This window comes from Epinephelus fuscoguttatus, linkage group LG22 (genome assembly GCF_011397635.1).
Source record: "Epinephelus fuscoguttatus linkage group LG22, E.fuscoguttatus.final_Chr_v1".
Lineage (NCBI taxonomy): Eukaryota > Metazoa > Chordata > Actinopteri > Perciformes > Serranidae > Epinephelus > Epinephelus fuscoguttatus.
The window spans coordinates 29,056,470-29,068,953 of NC_064773.1; the positions used below are offsets into that span (position 1 = coordinate 29,056,470).

Here is a 12,484-nt window from a genome sequence, read left to right on the forward strand (position 1 = left end):
AGTTAAGTGTGAGGCATATATGTGCAGTCTGAATACCGAGTTAATGACATTACTTGTGTCCATCTCTTCGCAGGGGCAGAGCACATGACAATGATCTCCATTGTGGCGGGATCAATAGGCTTTTTGGGAGTAACTGTGCTCTTAGTGAGCGCAACCAAAGCAATCATGACTTACTATGAGCGACTACAGCTGCAATAAAGTGTTTGGAACACAATCTGTGAGTGTGGTATGTTAATGGTGAAGACAGCTCACTGTAATAAGGCAGAAATATCTTTATAAAATGACAGATATGAAGCCTTCCATAATTTACATGAAACTTGTTACACTGTCAATTTTCTCAAAGTGGGTGCAGTAGGGGGACTACACCAGGACGGTATAAGCGAAACAGGCTGGCAGCAGGTTGGATTAGCCTGACTGGCTAGCATGTGTTATGTCTGTCAGAGGTTCTGACTCAAGTCCTATGGCCTAGTCAGTTGTTGCTCAGATTTCCTGGCTTGACCCCCTTTCTGAATTGGAATGATACTGGCGTGTGGATGATCATGAGTTGTGCCCCAAGTGTCTGGGTATGAGACACTTGTGCCCCAGGTGTCTGGGTATGAGCCACCTCAGAGAAATCCTGTCTGACACAAACTTTAACATTGACTGTATATGGCCAGCCTAACAATATCTGTTAACAAGCCAGTTCACTTTGCATTTTTTCAGTTCACCTCACAATGTCAGGACTATTATACAGTTTGTCAACATGCACCAAGTAGGAACTATGCAGATGGAACTAATGTGTTTGTGTAAACAGGTGTTAAACCAAAGCAAAGTTACCGAACAGCAGACATTTCCTGCTTTATAGCAGACATGGCTACAGTGGAGAAGTGTTAAGTCAACAGTTCAAATGTGCAGAGTTGGTAGAAGAAGAAGAAGAAATATGCAAAAGACATCTTTTTGGCTTCTGGACATTTGCCCTCTTCCTGTGGCCTGCCTCTGCGCCACTCTAACCATTTGCGGGAAGCAAGCCAAGAGGGATGCAGCCCAAAAGTTTCCATATGTCAGGGCTGTCCAAATTTTTTTGTTTGGGGGCCAGATTAAAAATGTGAAAATACCTCGGGGTTCAATGCTTTGCATCCCCTATGATTACTTAAAACAAACAAAAACAAAACAAACAAAAACATAGAAATGTGACAAAGCTACAATGAGGCTAAAAACAGTTCAAATGACGTTTTCCAAACAACTTTTTATGTCGGGGCTTCAGGACACTTGGATCACTATGGACGAGCAGTATGGAGATATTTTATGGTTTCAATTATGTGTTTTTTGGACGTTTGAATCTGGGGCGCCGTAAGCTTCCGTTAGGTGGACTTGTGTTGCTACCCCTCTCCCCTGGGATCTCCGCAAGTGATGTGAGGACTCTAAAACTTCACCTGAGCCTCCCTCGGCATATGGGTGAGTAGATAATGGCTGAATTTTCATTTTGGGGTGCACTATCCCTTTAAGGGGTTATATGAACTGCTCATCTGTCCACTGCAGGAAGACTGAATTGGAATGCCTTGTGAAAATGCAAATTTTTACATGGGTCAAAGAATTTTTTGTGAGTGTTTTAAGTCTTGATCACTGCTGCTGCTGCAGCTGCCGCCGCCTCTCTCACTGGTCCCGAGCAGGTGGCTCATCACACTGGGAGACGCAGCACAGCCGCTCCTGCCTCCCGCTACTATCCAGGAAAACGAGCACCACTCCGGACCTCCACCTTTCTCCTCTGCACACCTGGGGACATCCACCGACGCTGTTGCTGACAGTTCGACCGTGCTTGCTGTCGGGTCATCTATGGTCCGACATGTGCACATCAAAGGGGGCCGCACCTCTTGTCACCCAGGTGCGCTCGTTAAGGACATAAACAGCTCCGCCCTTCAACTTCTACGTCATCACCAGTCTGTATCAACTACTGTCCTGTACGTCGGCACATGTGACCTCAAGCTTCAGCAGTCTGAGAAACTCAAAGATGACTTTGTCCGCCTCATAGACAGTATTACACACACAAACAATCAGTGCATCATTTCTGGACCACTTCCCGCGCCCTGTTTTGGGGACTTTAAATTCAGCCGACTGAGGCAGCTGCACATCTGGCTGAATGGTTACTGCTGCACCAGAAACATCCCCTACGTCTACAACTTCACCACCTTTCATAACAGAACAGATTTGTTTAAATACGATCGTCTCCACCCAAATCATGCAGGTTCACGTCTGTTATTAATGAACATTGAACTGACACTTTGCTCCTGCAAGGCACTCGGTGCATGAAGGTATGGCAATCATAACACACCCTATCCTCCACTCTGTCTCTGCTCCCATCTACAACATTCCTGTTCTCATTACAAATGGTCCTCATAGACACCGCCTGTCTACTTCCTGTGGGAACTACAGGTCAAAAAATTTAATAACTATCAAACCAAACCCCAAAATAAGTATAAATCTGAAATCAACAACAGATGCCTCTGATGAGTCCAGTGAGCAGCTACTCAACCCCCATGTCTTCAAATCAACACGTGGCTTAGGATTGATACACTTAAACATAAGAAGTCAGTGCAACCAGGTTAAATTAGACCAGCTAAAAATTCTTATTTCACAGACTGACCCTGACATCCTGGTCATTACAGAAACCTGGCTTAAAGACAACATCCATGACACAGGTTTCTATACAGGACTATAATTGACACAGAACAGACAGAGTTGGAAGAAAAGGGGGTGGTGTGGCTTATATGTCAAATCATGTTTATCTGTTACTGTTTTAAAAACTGTCAGTACACCTCATTCTTTTGAATTCATCGCTCTGAAAGTCAACACACCCAGTAATAATTCCATTAATGTTGTGGGTGTATACAGACCACCTTCAGCTATCCCCAGTGCAATCACTGAAATAACCGACCTACTCTCTCAGTTCAACAATTCAGAAACACTGGTTTTAGGTGACTTCAGCTTAAACTGGCTATCACCCAACTCAGATGGCTTAAAAGAGATGTGTGTCAATTTTAATCTGACACAGTTTATTAATGAGCCAACCAGACCTAACCTGAAGGCCCCCTTACAATCTACCCTGATAGATTTGATTCTGTGTAACAGGAGGGATAAAATAACTGCATCCGGTGTTTATAGCCTTGGTATCAGTGACCACTGCCTCGTAGCCTGCATCAGAAATACTAAAACACAAAAATCACACTCTAAAATCATCATCAAAAGAAACTTTAAGCACTTTGATGAGGAAGCTTTTCTCCGCAACCTTGCCAACAGTAATATACATCACACATCTGACTCATCAAATATTGATCTGGCTCTGGATTATTTCACAAACTACTTTCTGTCAATCATCGATAATCATGCACCCTTCCAAAAACTCAGGGTTAAAAACAGATCAAGCCCCTGGTTCACTGCTGAACTATCACAGTTGCTCAAGGCACGAGACAAAGCCTGGGCCTTAGCATTGCTCACCGGTGAAGCTGCGCATTGGCTAACATTTAAACAATTACGAAATAAATGCACGTCTGCCTTAAGAAAAGCAAAAGCCAATTACCACAAAGAATTAATTTCCAGCTCTACTACAAACCCATCAAAATTTTGGAAAGCAGTAAATATAAAGAAAAACAAGTCATGTGCATCCATTCCTTCTCTTATCACAAGCAATAACTGTCCAGTAGACAAACCATCTGAGATCTGTGATGGTTTTAATGCACATTTTGCTGCTGCTGGAAATCAATTTGACATGTTGTATTTTGGTCGGTCAGCCACTGTCTCACAGGTCCTCAAACCACACCTCTGTTTACACTGCAGCCTTTCACTTACCCCAGTGTTAAAGACGCTCTTCAGAAATCAACTGGTGAAGACAACATTGATCCTTATTTTTTAAAGCTCTGTGCTCCGTTTACTGGAAACCACATCACATACCTGTTCAACCTCTCAGTTACTTCTGGAGTTATTCCTCAGGTCTTGAAATCATACAGTCGACCATGATCTGCTCCTACAAAGACTAGGTAATATTGGCTTCAACCTCAACTCTCTTAAATGGTTCAAAGATTATCTATCCGACAGACAGCAATGTGTAACATTAGGAAACAATCGTTCTACATTTCTGCCATTAACAAAGGGTGTGCCACAAGGTTCAATACTGGGTCCTGTCCTGTTTACCATTTATATCAACAACATTACATCCTCTATAACAAATTCTAATGCCCATCTTTACGCTGATGATACAGTTCTGTACTGCACCTCTAACACTGCACACTCAACCATTGAAATCCTCCAGCAAGCCTTCGACAAACTACAACATTCACTTTTCAATCTGAAATTAGTTCTTAATGCAAACAAGACCAAATACATGATATTCTCAAGAGCCAGAAATATTACAGATGACAGTTTACACATCACCACTTTTACAGGACACAGTATTGAAAGGGTTTCAGAATATAAGTATCTGGGCATCTGGTTGGATCAGAAACTAACATTTAAATTCCATATTGACATACTGGCAAGTAAACTAAAACACAAAATCGGATACTTATATAGACACAAATTAAATTTCCCCTTACTTTGTAGGAAACAGATCATTGAGGCTGTATTTTTATCAGTTCTGGATTATGGTGATGTTATCTATAGACATGCTTCTGCCTCCACTCTCACTTCATTGGACTCAATTTATCACTCTGCACCCAGATTCATCACCGGTTCCAGTTACTTCACCCATCATTGTCTTATATGATAAGGTGGGATGGGCACCTTTATCTGTGCGAAGACATATGCACTGGCTACTTTTCATTCATAAAGTTTTGAACGGCAGCATGCCACCATACCTCAGCACTTTATTGAACTGGTCGCATAGTAATTATTCTACACGTTCAACTGATTGCTTAATGCTTGATGTTCCCCGCACTAACACTGAATTTGGTAAAACTGCTTTTAGTTCTTCTGCAGCATCTTCCTGGAACATCTTGCAACGTACACTCAAACTCAACACAATGGTTACTATAGGCCAGTTTAAAACTATGATTACCAACTACTGTACTTTTGAATGTAACTGTTTTTAAAGATGTTCGGTCTGTTGTTATTTGCTCGTTCTTTGTGATTTTTAATTGTTGTACTCTCGACATCATTGTAAATGAGGGCTCGCCCTCAATGATTTCTCGATTTAAATAAAGGTTAAATGAAATGAATAAAAACATGTTTCTATGCAACTCTTACCTTGTTTAATTGTTTTCGGTCTCTTGGGTACAAGCTAATTTAGGGGATGGTAACAGTGTGACATGACAGAGGGTTGGGCAATTTCACATTTAGGCCTTTTTAAATAAACCGAACTCAGTCCTCTTTAAGTTGACCAAAAAGTGGACCAACAGAAAGAGAACTTCTTACCTCAATCCTCTTTCTGTTCACACTTGTAGGGGAAATACCTCTTTGAGAATATTTGCACTCGTAATAAATTTTGGGGCACCACCCTCCTAATGAGGGAAGCGACTAATCAAATTTATAACTCCATAAGTCACTTATTAATTCGTCAGTACGCTTATTAATAATGAATCAATCTCAATATCTAGGTTATGAATTCTCGATACAGTGATCTCAGCTCCTGTCCAAAAGTTATATACACAGACAACGACTTGGCGATGAATGAAGATTTATTTAAGCTAAATAGGTAACAACTGAATAAATGAATAGCAAATGATGATTATATGACACAACATAAAATCAACAGTATATAAATGGAATGAAATGAGAAGTAACACTTGTGAGTTATTTAGTTTGCCGATAGTGGGACAGAGTATGTTAAGATATATTATAAATGGGGAACGCAGGAATGCGCAAAACCATTCACGTGGGCCTAATGAAACCTAAATTAAAATCAGGATAATTAACTAAGCCTCCTGCTCGACCTCACTCTTCACCGCACAGCAGCGCACTCAAGTTATGGAAGTTCTTTCCTACTTTTAGCAGCGGGGATCAAAGGCAAAGCTCCTCTTGGGGCCCCGGACTGTCGCTTCGTAGCTCCTGGTCTTTGCAGAATGGAATGGAACAGGCTGTCTCACGGCAGTGTGGGAGCGGTTGAGTCTATCATGTCCTGTAGGTACTAGGGCTGTCCCGAATAACATTTTTAAACATTCGGACCTTCAGCAGAATTTATTACGAATATTTGAGTATTTGTTCACAGGGCTGTGTGTACAGCCTTTATGGACTCAGCTGAGTAGTGATGCACGGGTCGACCCGTAACCCTTGGGACCCGCAAACGGACCTGCGGGTCGGGCAGCAGTGATCATCTGTTAAATTGGTCTGTAAATTATATTTTGACATTATTGGCTATTACTGTCATGGCATCCGAAGGTACTGATGTGTTGAGCAGGTGACAGTCCGCGGCCGTTTTCAAAACACATTGTCACGCACTCCAAAAGAAACTTGTTGAAACTTTAAACAATAATTTATTGTACAAAACGGGAAACAAAAGTTGACAAAAACGGTTCCATAATTCATATTAAATTCAAAAGATAACGAAAAAACAGCTATAAGTTAGAGGGAATAGTGATAAAGTGGTAAAACTTGGCATTGATCCACAGCCTCAGACGGATGCACTCAAGCGTGCCGTGCGCACAAGCTCAGTTGGTAGACTATATTTTCACATTTTTAACAATGCAATTTAAAAGTTTTGATTTTTATTAATAACCTACATTTACCAGCAACAGAGACTACATTTAGCACCAAAAAAAAAGTATATTAAAAAAAAAAAAAACGAATATCGAATACCAAATTTTCATAACGAATACCTACCCATAGAAACGAATATCCGAATATTTGGGTACAGCCCTAGTGGGTACCCCAGGTCGGTTGTTTTACGCTCCAGAAAGCTTCTGGGCTTGGCATGAGGACCACTGTGGTAAGTGGCTGGCAGCCGCTGGTTCCGATGAATCTGGGGTGAAGAGGTTGGTTGGCAGGTGCTGGTCTACTTTGTTCTGATTACTCGCTTATAATAATGGTGAAAACAATATCGTTGGCCATTCGATATTGTTATTTATTAATAATGTGCAAAAAATGTTAAACACTGGAGAAAAGAAGAAAAGAAAACTGGATCAACAAAATTTAAAAGTTAAAGGGTTAACAGTTGAAATTGAAATTGAATTCTGCAACGTATCAATCTTTTGTTTTACAGGGTTAAAGTAAAGTATCATTCAGATAAAAACATGATTATGCACATGTACAAGTTAGGACATGGTAAACGACCAACAAAGAGGAACAAAAAGAATAATCTCACATCCAACATACATTTCAATTTTATCACATAGAAGCATTTGGTAAGAGAGGGGATGGCATGGTCCCCTGGGGTCACAGGAAGGGATAGGATGTTGTGAAAAAGGGAGGCATTGTCTTATCCTAGCAGGGCTGTTAATCAAGGTGTTGCCTCAGGGCGGAGGAGGGGACCCTTTTTATAAGTTAATGACTTACAAAGCATTTGAAGCACCTCAAATGAACTCTCTAACCCCATTTCGGTGTCAGGATGTCTGGAGGACGCATCCCTCCTGACTGGAGTAAGCCCGGGGGCAGAGTAATAAACATTTGACCCTGCTTGTGGATTTCTCATGGTCTTATTTACTGGTAGACCAGAATCTGGAAAGTTGAGGAAGGGTATGCTCCTACACATTGTAGTCTATATATTATATATAATGATGCAGTTTTGTTTTTACTTTGGTGTGGTACTACAGTGCAGTTATGAACTTAAAATTGGAGGAAAACCATAGCATTTGTGTGAGTTGTGGACAGTTGCTGTTTGATGTTTTCCTCGTTCCATAGTGCAGTTGTTTCATCATCAGACCAAAGTACTCATCGTCCACTGGTCGTGCCGTCATTACCTGTGGCCATGGTTCCGTTGTGTTTATTATGCTTCCCACTGAAATAGCGTGTGATGTGTCTACAGCATGTTTGGAGGGCTACAATACAATAGCAAAAGGCAAAGTGGGCCTGCAGTGCTTTGTGTTCACAAGGCACAGGTTAAGTGAACGGCGCCGCAGACTTGAAGCGGATCGCTTCAGAGGGGTCTGAGTTCTCTTGGAGTGTTCACATTTGCGCAAAAAATGCTGAGTCACCGCTTTGAGTCCACTTAGAGGGCTGAAATGAACCAAGTGTGAAAACACCCTAAGGGTGGTTTCACATATAGTCCTTTTAAATAAAACTGAACTCAGTCCTCTTAAAGCGCACCAAAAAGTGGACCAACAGAAAAGGGACTGAGTCCTCCTTCTGTTCACACTATAGCCTTTATATAATATATATTGATGTAGTTTTGTTTTTACTTTGATGTGGCACTGCAGTGCGGTTATGAAGCCCCTCACTTTCAGATCAACTTTCAATTGGAGGAAAATCTTAGCATTTCTGTGTTACAGGCCAATGTGTTTTAGTCTGTTTTTTTAGGCATTCCAGTGCAATAGCATGTGATCCAGAGGGCTAAATACAATGGCAAAGACCAAAGTAAACCTGGAGTGCTTTGTGTTCATAATGCACAGGCTAAGCGAACGGCATCACAGACTTGAAGCGAACCTTACTCACTTACTCACAAACAAGTCTGAGTCACTGCTCTGAGTCCCCTCAGAGGGCTGAAAAGGGACAAGTGTGAAAACACTCTTACTGCATACACATTGGATTCAGCTTCGCTGAATGTGCAAAACATCAAGGACTCTTTTGGAGAATCTAGGTAAAAGCCATTAAACCTCACTGAATCCCTGTAATTAATCTTTTTAGATCACAGTGGAAGAGACAGAGATAAAGTGAAGCTGATGATTAAGGAAGAATGAGTGTTCTCAGAAGTGTGTTTTGTTTGTTTTTGCACCTGTAACTGTGACACACACACAAAAAAATTCTGTTCATTTGTGTTAATATATTTTTCTTTTTGTAAATTAATTTCATTCATTTCATGTGATTAATTCAATGAAACTGTGAAGCATTTCAGGATTTGGCTAAGAAAATACCCTAACAATATATTGCAAAGAGAATAGGGGGTAGAGCATGTATTTTTTATGGCTGACTTGAATGCTTTGAACCTCCAAAGCTTTGATTGTGCAGTAGTAATGTACACACCACTCAGGCACAGGCAGCAGATTGTGCTGTGTTCCTATTGGTCAAAGATATGGCTGTGATGGGAGCAGTCGTGAACGACAAAATGAAAATCAAACATGCTAGACTTTCTGTTGGAACGTTGTGAGGCGAGTGTCGGGTAAGGTGGTACTCATAACCTTTCTTCTAGGTTGGCAGGTCTGAATCCCTGTCAGCACTTCATGCCTCTCTGGCAGGTCCTGTCCTATCTCCATCCAACAACTAGGTATTGTTTATTTATTATCAGATCGCTGGCAAATAAATAGAATAATAAAATAAAAAAGAAAATAATTACATTTTTCTGCAATGATTTCTTTGTATCACAGCAAGTTGACTTCCTTATGCTTACTAAAACTGGGTTAAGTCAAGGCGGCTGTGTTGCACTAAATAAAGCTTGTCTTGGCGATTTTTTTTTTTTTTTTTTAAATCACTTTCAGCAGGGTAGGATTTCAGGTTATGGAGGTGGCCTAGCTGTGGCTCACAGAGACAAATCAAAATGTTCCCTGCACTAACTCGGAAACTTGTCACCTGAATCACTTGGTTTTATGATAAATGGAAAGGTGCTTTTTGTGTATTAATCCCAACAACTAACTGTTTGCCTCTTCAGGAGAAAGCACCTCAGAGAATGATATGTTTGAAGAGAGTGATAAATGGATTATCAGCTGTTACATCACATTCACTAATGGTCTGACATTGGTGTGTAAGGGCCTTGATGTGTGCTTAAAAACAACTTCAACACCTCTAGGTAAGCGTATTTCCTCATGTAGAGAAATGGGGGTGTGGCAGTATGCTGTTCTGGGCATGCACCTGTCAGTTTTATGGCAGAGTGAGAACGTTTCTACGCACGTGTTAGTGAAAGAGGCTCATTGTCATGAGCTGACACTTACTCAGAGGAATATGAGGGGGGAAAATGAGAGATATATTTTGATATGTCCATATAAACAAAACTGTTTTGTAAGCAACTCTATGTCTCACTGACAGCAGGTGAATATGGACCAGTGGATTCACTCTGTCACTGCATCCAACAGGTCAGTGTGTGGATGCAAAACAACTTTCTCCAGCTAAATTCAGACAAGACTGAAGTCATTGTATTTGGTCCACAGAAACAAAGAGAAAGTGTCAGCAGTCACCTCCAGTCTCTCTCTCTAAAACCTACAAATCAGGCTAGAAATCTTGGGGTAATAATGGACTCAGACTTGAACTTTAACAGCCACATCAAATCAATAACATCAGCAGCTTTTTACCATCTAAAAAACATTGCCAAAATCAAAGGTATAGTGTCTAAACCTGACTTGGAGAGACTTATCCATGCATTTGTCTCTAGTAGGTTAGACTACTGTAACGGCCTGCTCACTGGCCTCTCCCAACGGGCTGTAAGACAGCTGCAGTACATCCAGAATGCTGCTGCTCGGGTCCTGACCAGAACCAGGAAGTACAAGCACATTAGTCCTGTGCTCAGGTCTCTACACTGGCTTCCTGTGGCTCAGAGAATAGACTTTAAAGCAGCTCTGCTTGTGTACAAGTCTCTCCACGGCCTAGCACCAAAGTACATCTCTGACATGTTAGTGCCATATGTACCATCTCGGACTCTGAGGACCTCAGGGACCGGCCTCCTGCTGGTGCCCAGAGTCAGGACTAAACATGGGGAATCAGGATTCCAGTTTTATGCAGCTAAAATCTGGAACAGTCTTTCTGAAGATGTGAGACAGGCCTCTACTCTGACTATGTTCAAATCTAGGCTCAAAACAGCTCTATTTCACTGTGCATATGACTGAAAGGATCTTATCTGCACTCTTCTCTTTTAAAGTTCATTTTTATAATGATTATTTATGTTTTTATTTTGTATTGTGATTTTAATGCATTTTCTTGTTCTGTAAAGCACTTTGAATTACTTTGTGTACGAATTGTGCTCTACAAATAAACTTGCCTTGCCTTGCCTTGCCAACTGTATTGTGTCACCTGTTTATATATTTACTCCAAATAAAGCACAATATCATATACAGCACTCATTCAAAATGTTTGAATATGTCTTTTTCTTATTTAATTTAAGTTTTGTTTTGTTTTTTTTTCCCATTTTTTTTCCCTCACCACCACGTCACTAGAAATCTTCTAACTTATTGTCACACTGGTGGAACTTCTTTCAACATTTATTCAGGTGGAATGCAACAGCAGCCTGAGTGGGGAGCCAGGGTGGTGTTGAGGGGTCCAACAAGGAGACTGGCATACTCTTTTGAACTCTTTATTTTTAACACCGCTTAACATGTTTGTTCACCATTAAGGTGCCACAACATTACTGAATAATTTATTACCCATGAACCACATCATTGGCTTTTATTATAAAGGCCTTCATAAATGTGGACTGTTATAAGGTGAAAGGTTTGTGATATCACAGCTGTGAACTGGATAGATTTAAAAGACACAGAAATAATTTAAAAGATGTAACTAACTACATGTCACAGTGACACAGACCTCCTGGCTATTTTTGTAAGCTGACACCATTTTCCTCAGTGGAAACAAAGCTTTTATTTACTTTTATGTCACAGATAAGAAACAATAAATTGTGCAGACAATAAAGCCTCTACCAAAAAAAGCATTTTAAGTCTTGTGTGTGATTTATCCTGTCTTCATATGAGCAAAGGAAATTTCTGCTGGTGGTCGCTAGGCTAATTTATACAATGTAAAATGCCATACGCTTGTGCTAATAATGTCAGCATGTTGTATTTGTTTGGAAAACATGTTTAGTATGAGACAATTGTTTTGTCAGTGAACTTTGTGAGATGTAATGGAGCCAAATTTTGTAACGTTACCTGCTTTGTTAAATGTTGCTGTTGTCCCTGGGGCCCTGGCAAGGTCTGCTAGCTGCTAATTTCTACAATGTAAAATGCCATAGACTTGTGCTAATAACATTAGCATGTTGTATTTGTGGGGAAAATGTATCCGGCAAAAGACAAGTGCTTTGTCTGTGAAATTGTTTATGTTTGAAATTGACGCTATCAAGACAAGTTCAATGTGTGTTTTGAATCAACTCAACTTTACAACACGCCTCTCTCTCTCTCTCTCTCTCTCTCTCTCTCTCACACACACACACACACACACACACACACACACACACACACAGACATACACACCAAGCTTGTATGTAGTTAGTTAGAATTTGTGTGTGTTGGTTTGCTTTGCTTTCTTTGTGAATAAATATAATTCTTTGGAATCATACCTTCTGTCTGTTTAATGTTGCACAAGAGTGAATGAATAGTCAACCTCTGCTGCGTCAAGAACTCCGAAATCCTTCAGGCTTTACTGTTTACTGTTATTTTGGTTGTTTAATTATTAATCAAAACTCCAAATTAATAGTTTAGCGTATTTTATGAGACTGATATCTTTAACTGGC

General features: G+C 40.6%; 1 protein-coding gene across 1 annotated transcript in view; it reads left to right on the top strand.

Moving 5' to 3' along the window:
• Positions 1-198, top strand: part of LOC125883206 (uncharacterized) — a 33,225-nt gene extending 33,027 nt beyond the window's left edge. Inside the window, exon 19 of the mRNA XM_049567424.1 lies at positions 74-198. Within this exon, the coding sequence (XP_049423381.1) occupies positions 74-198 (125 nt within the window). The remainder of the gene's footprint in view (positions 1-73) is intronic.
• Positions 199-12,484: the final 12,286 nt, after the last annotated feature.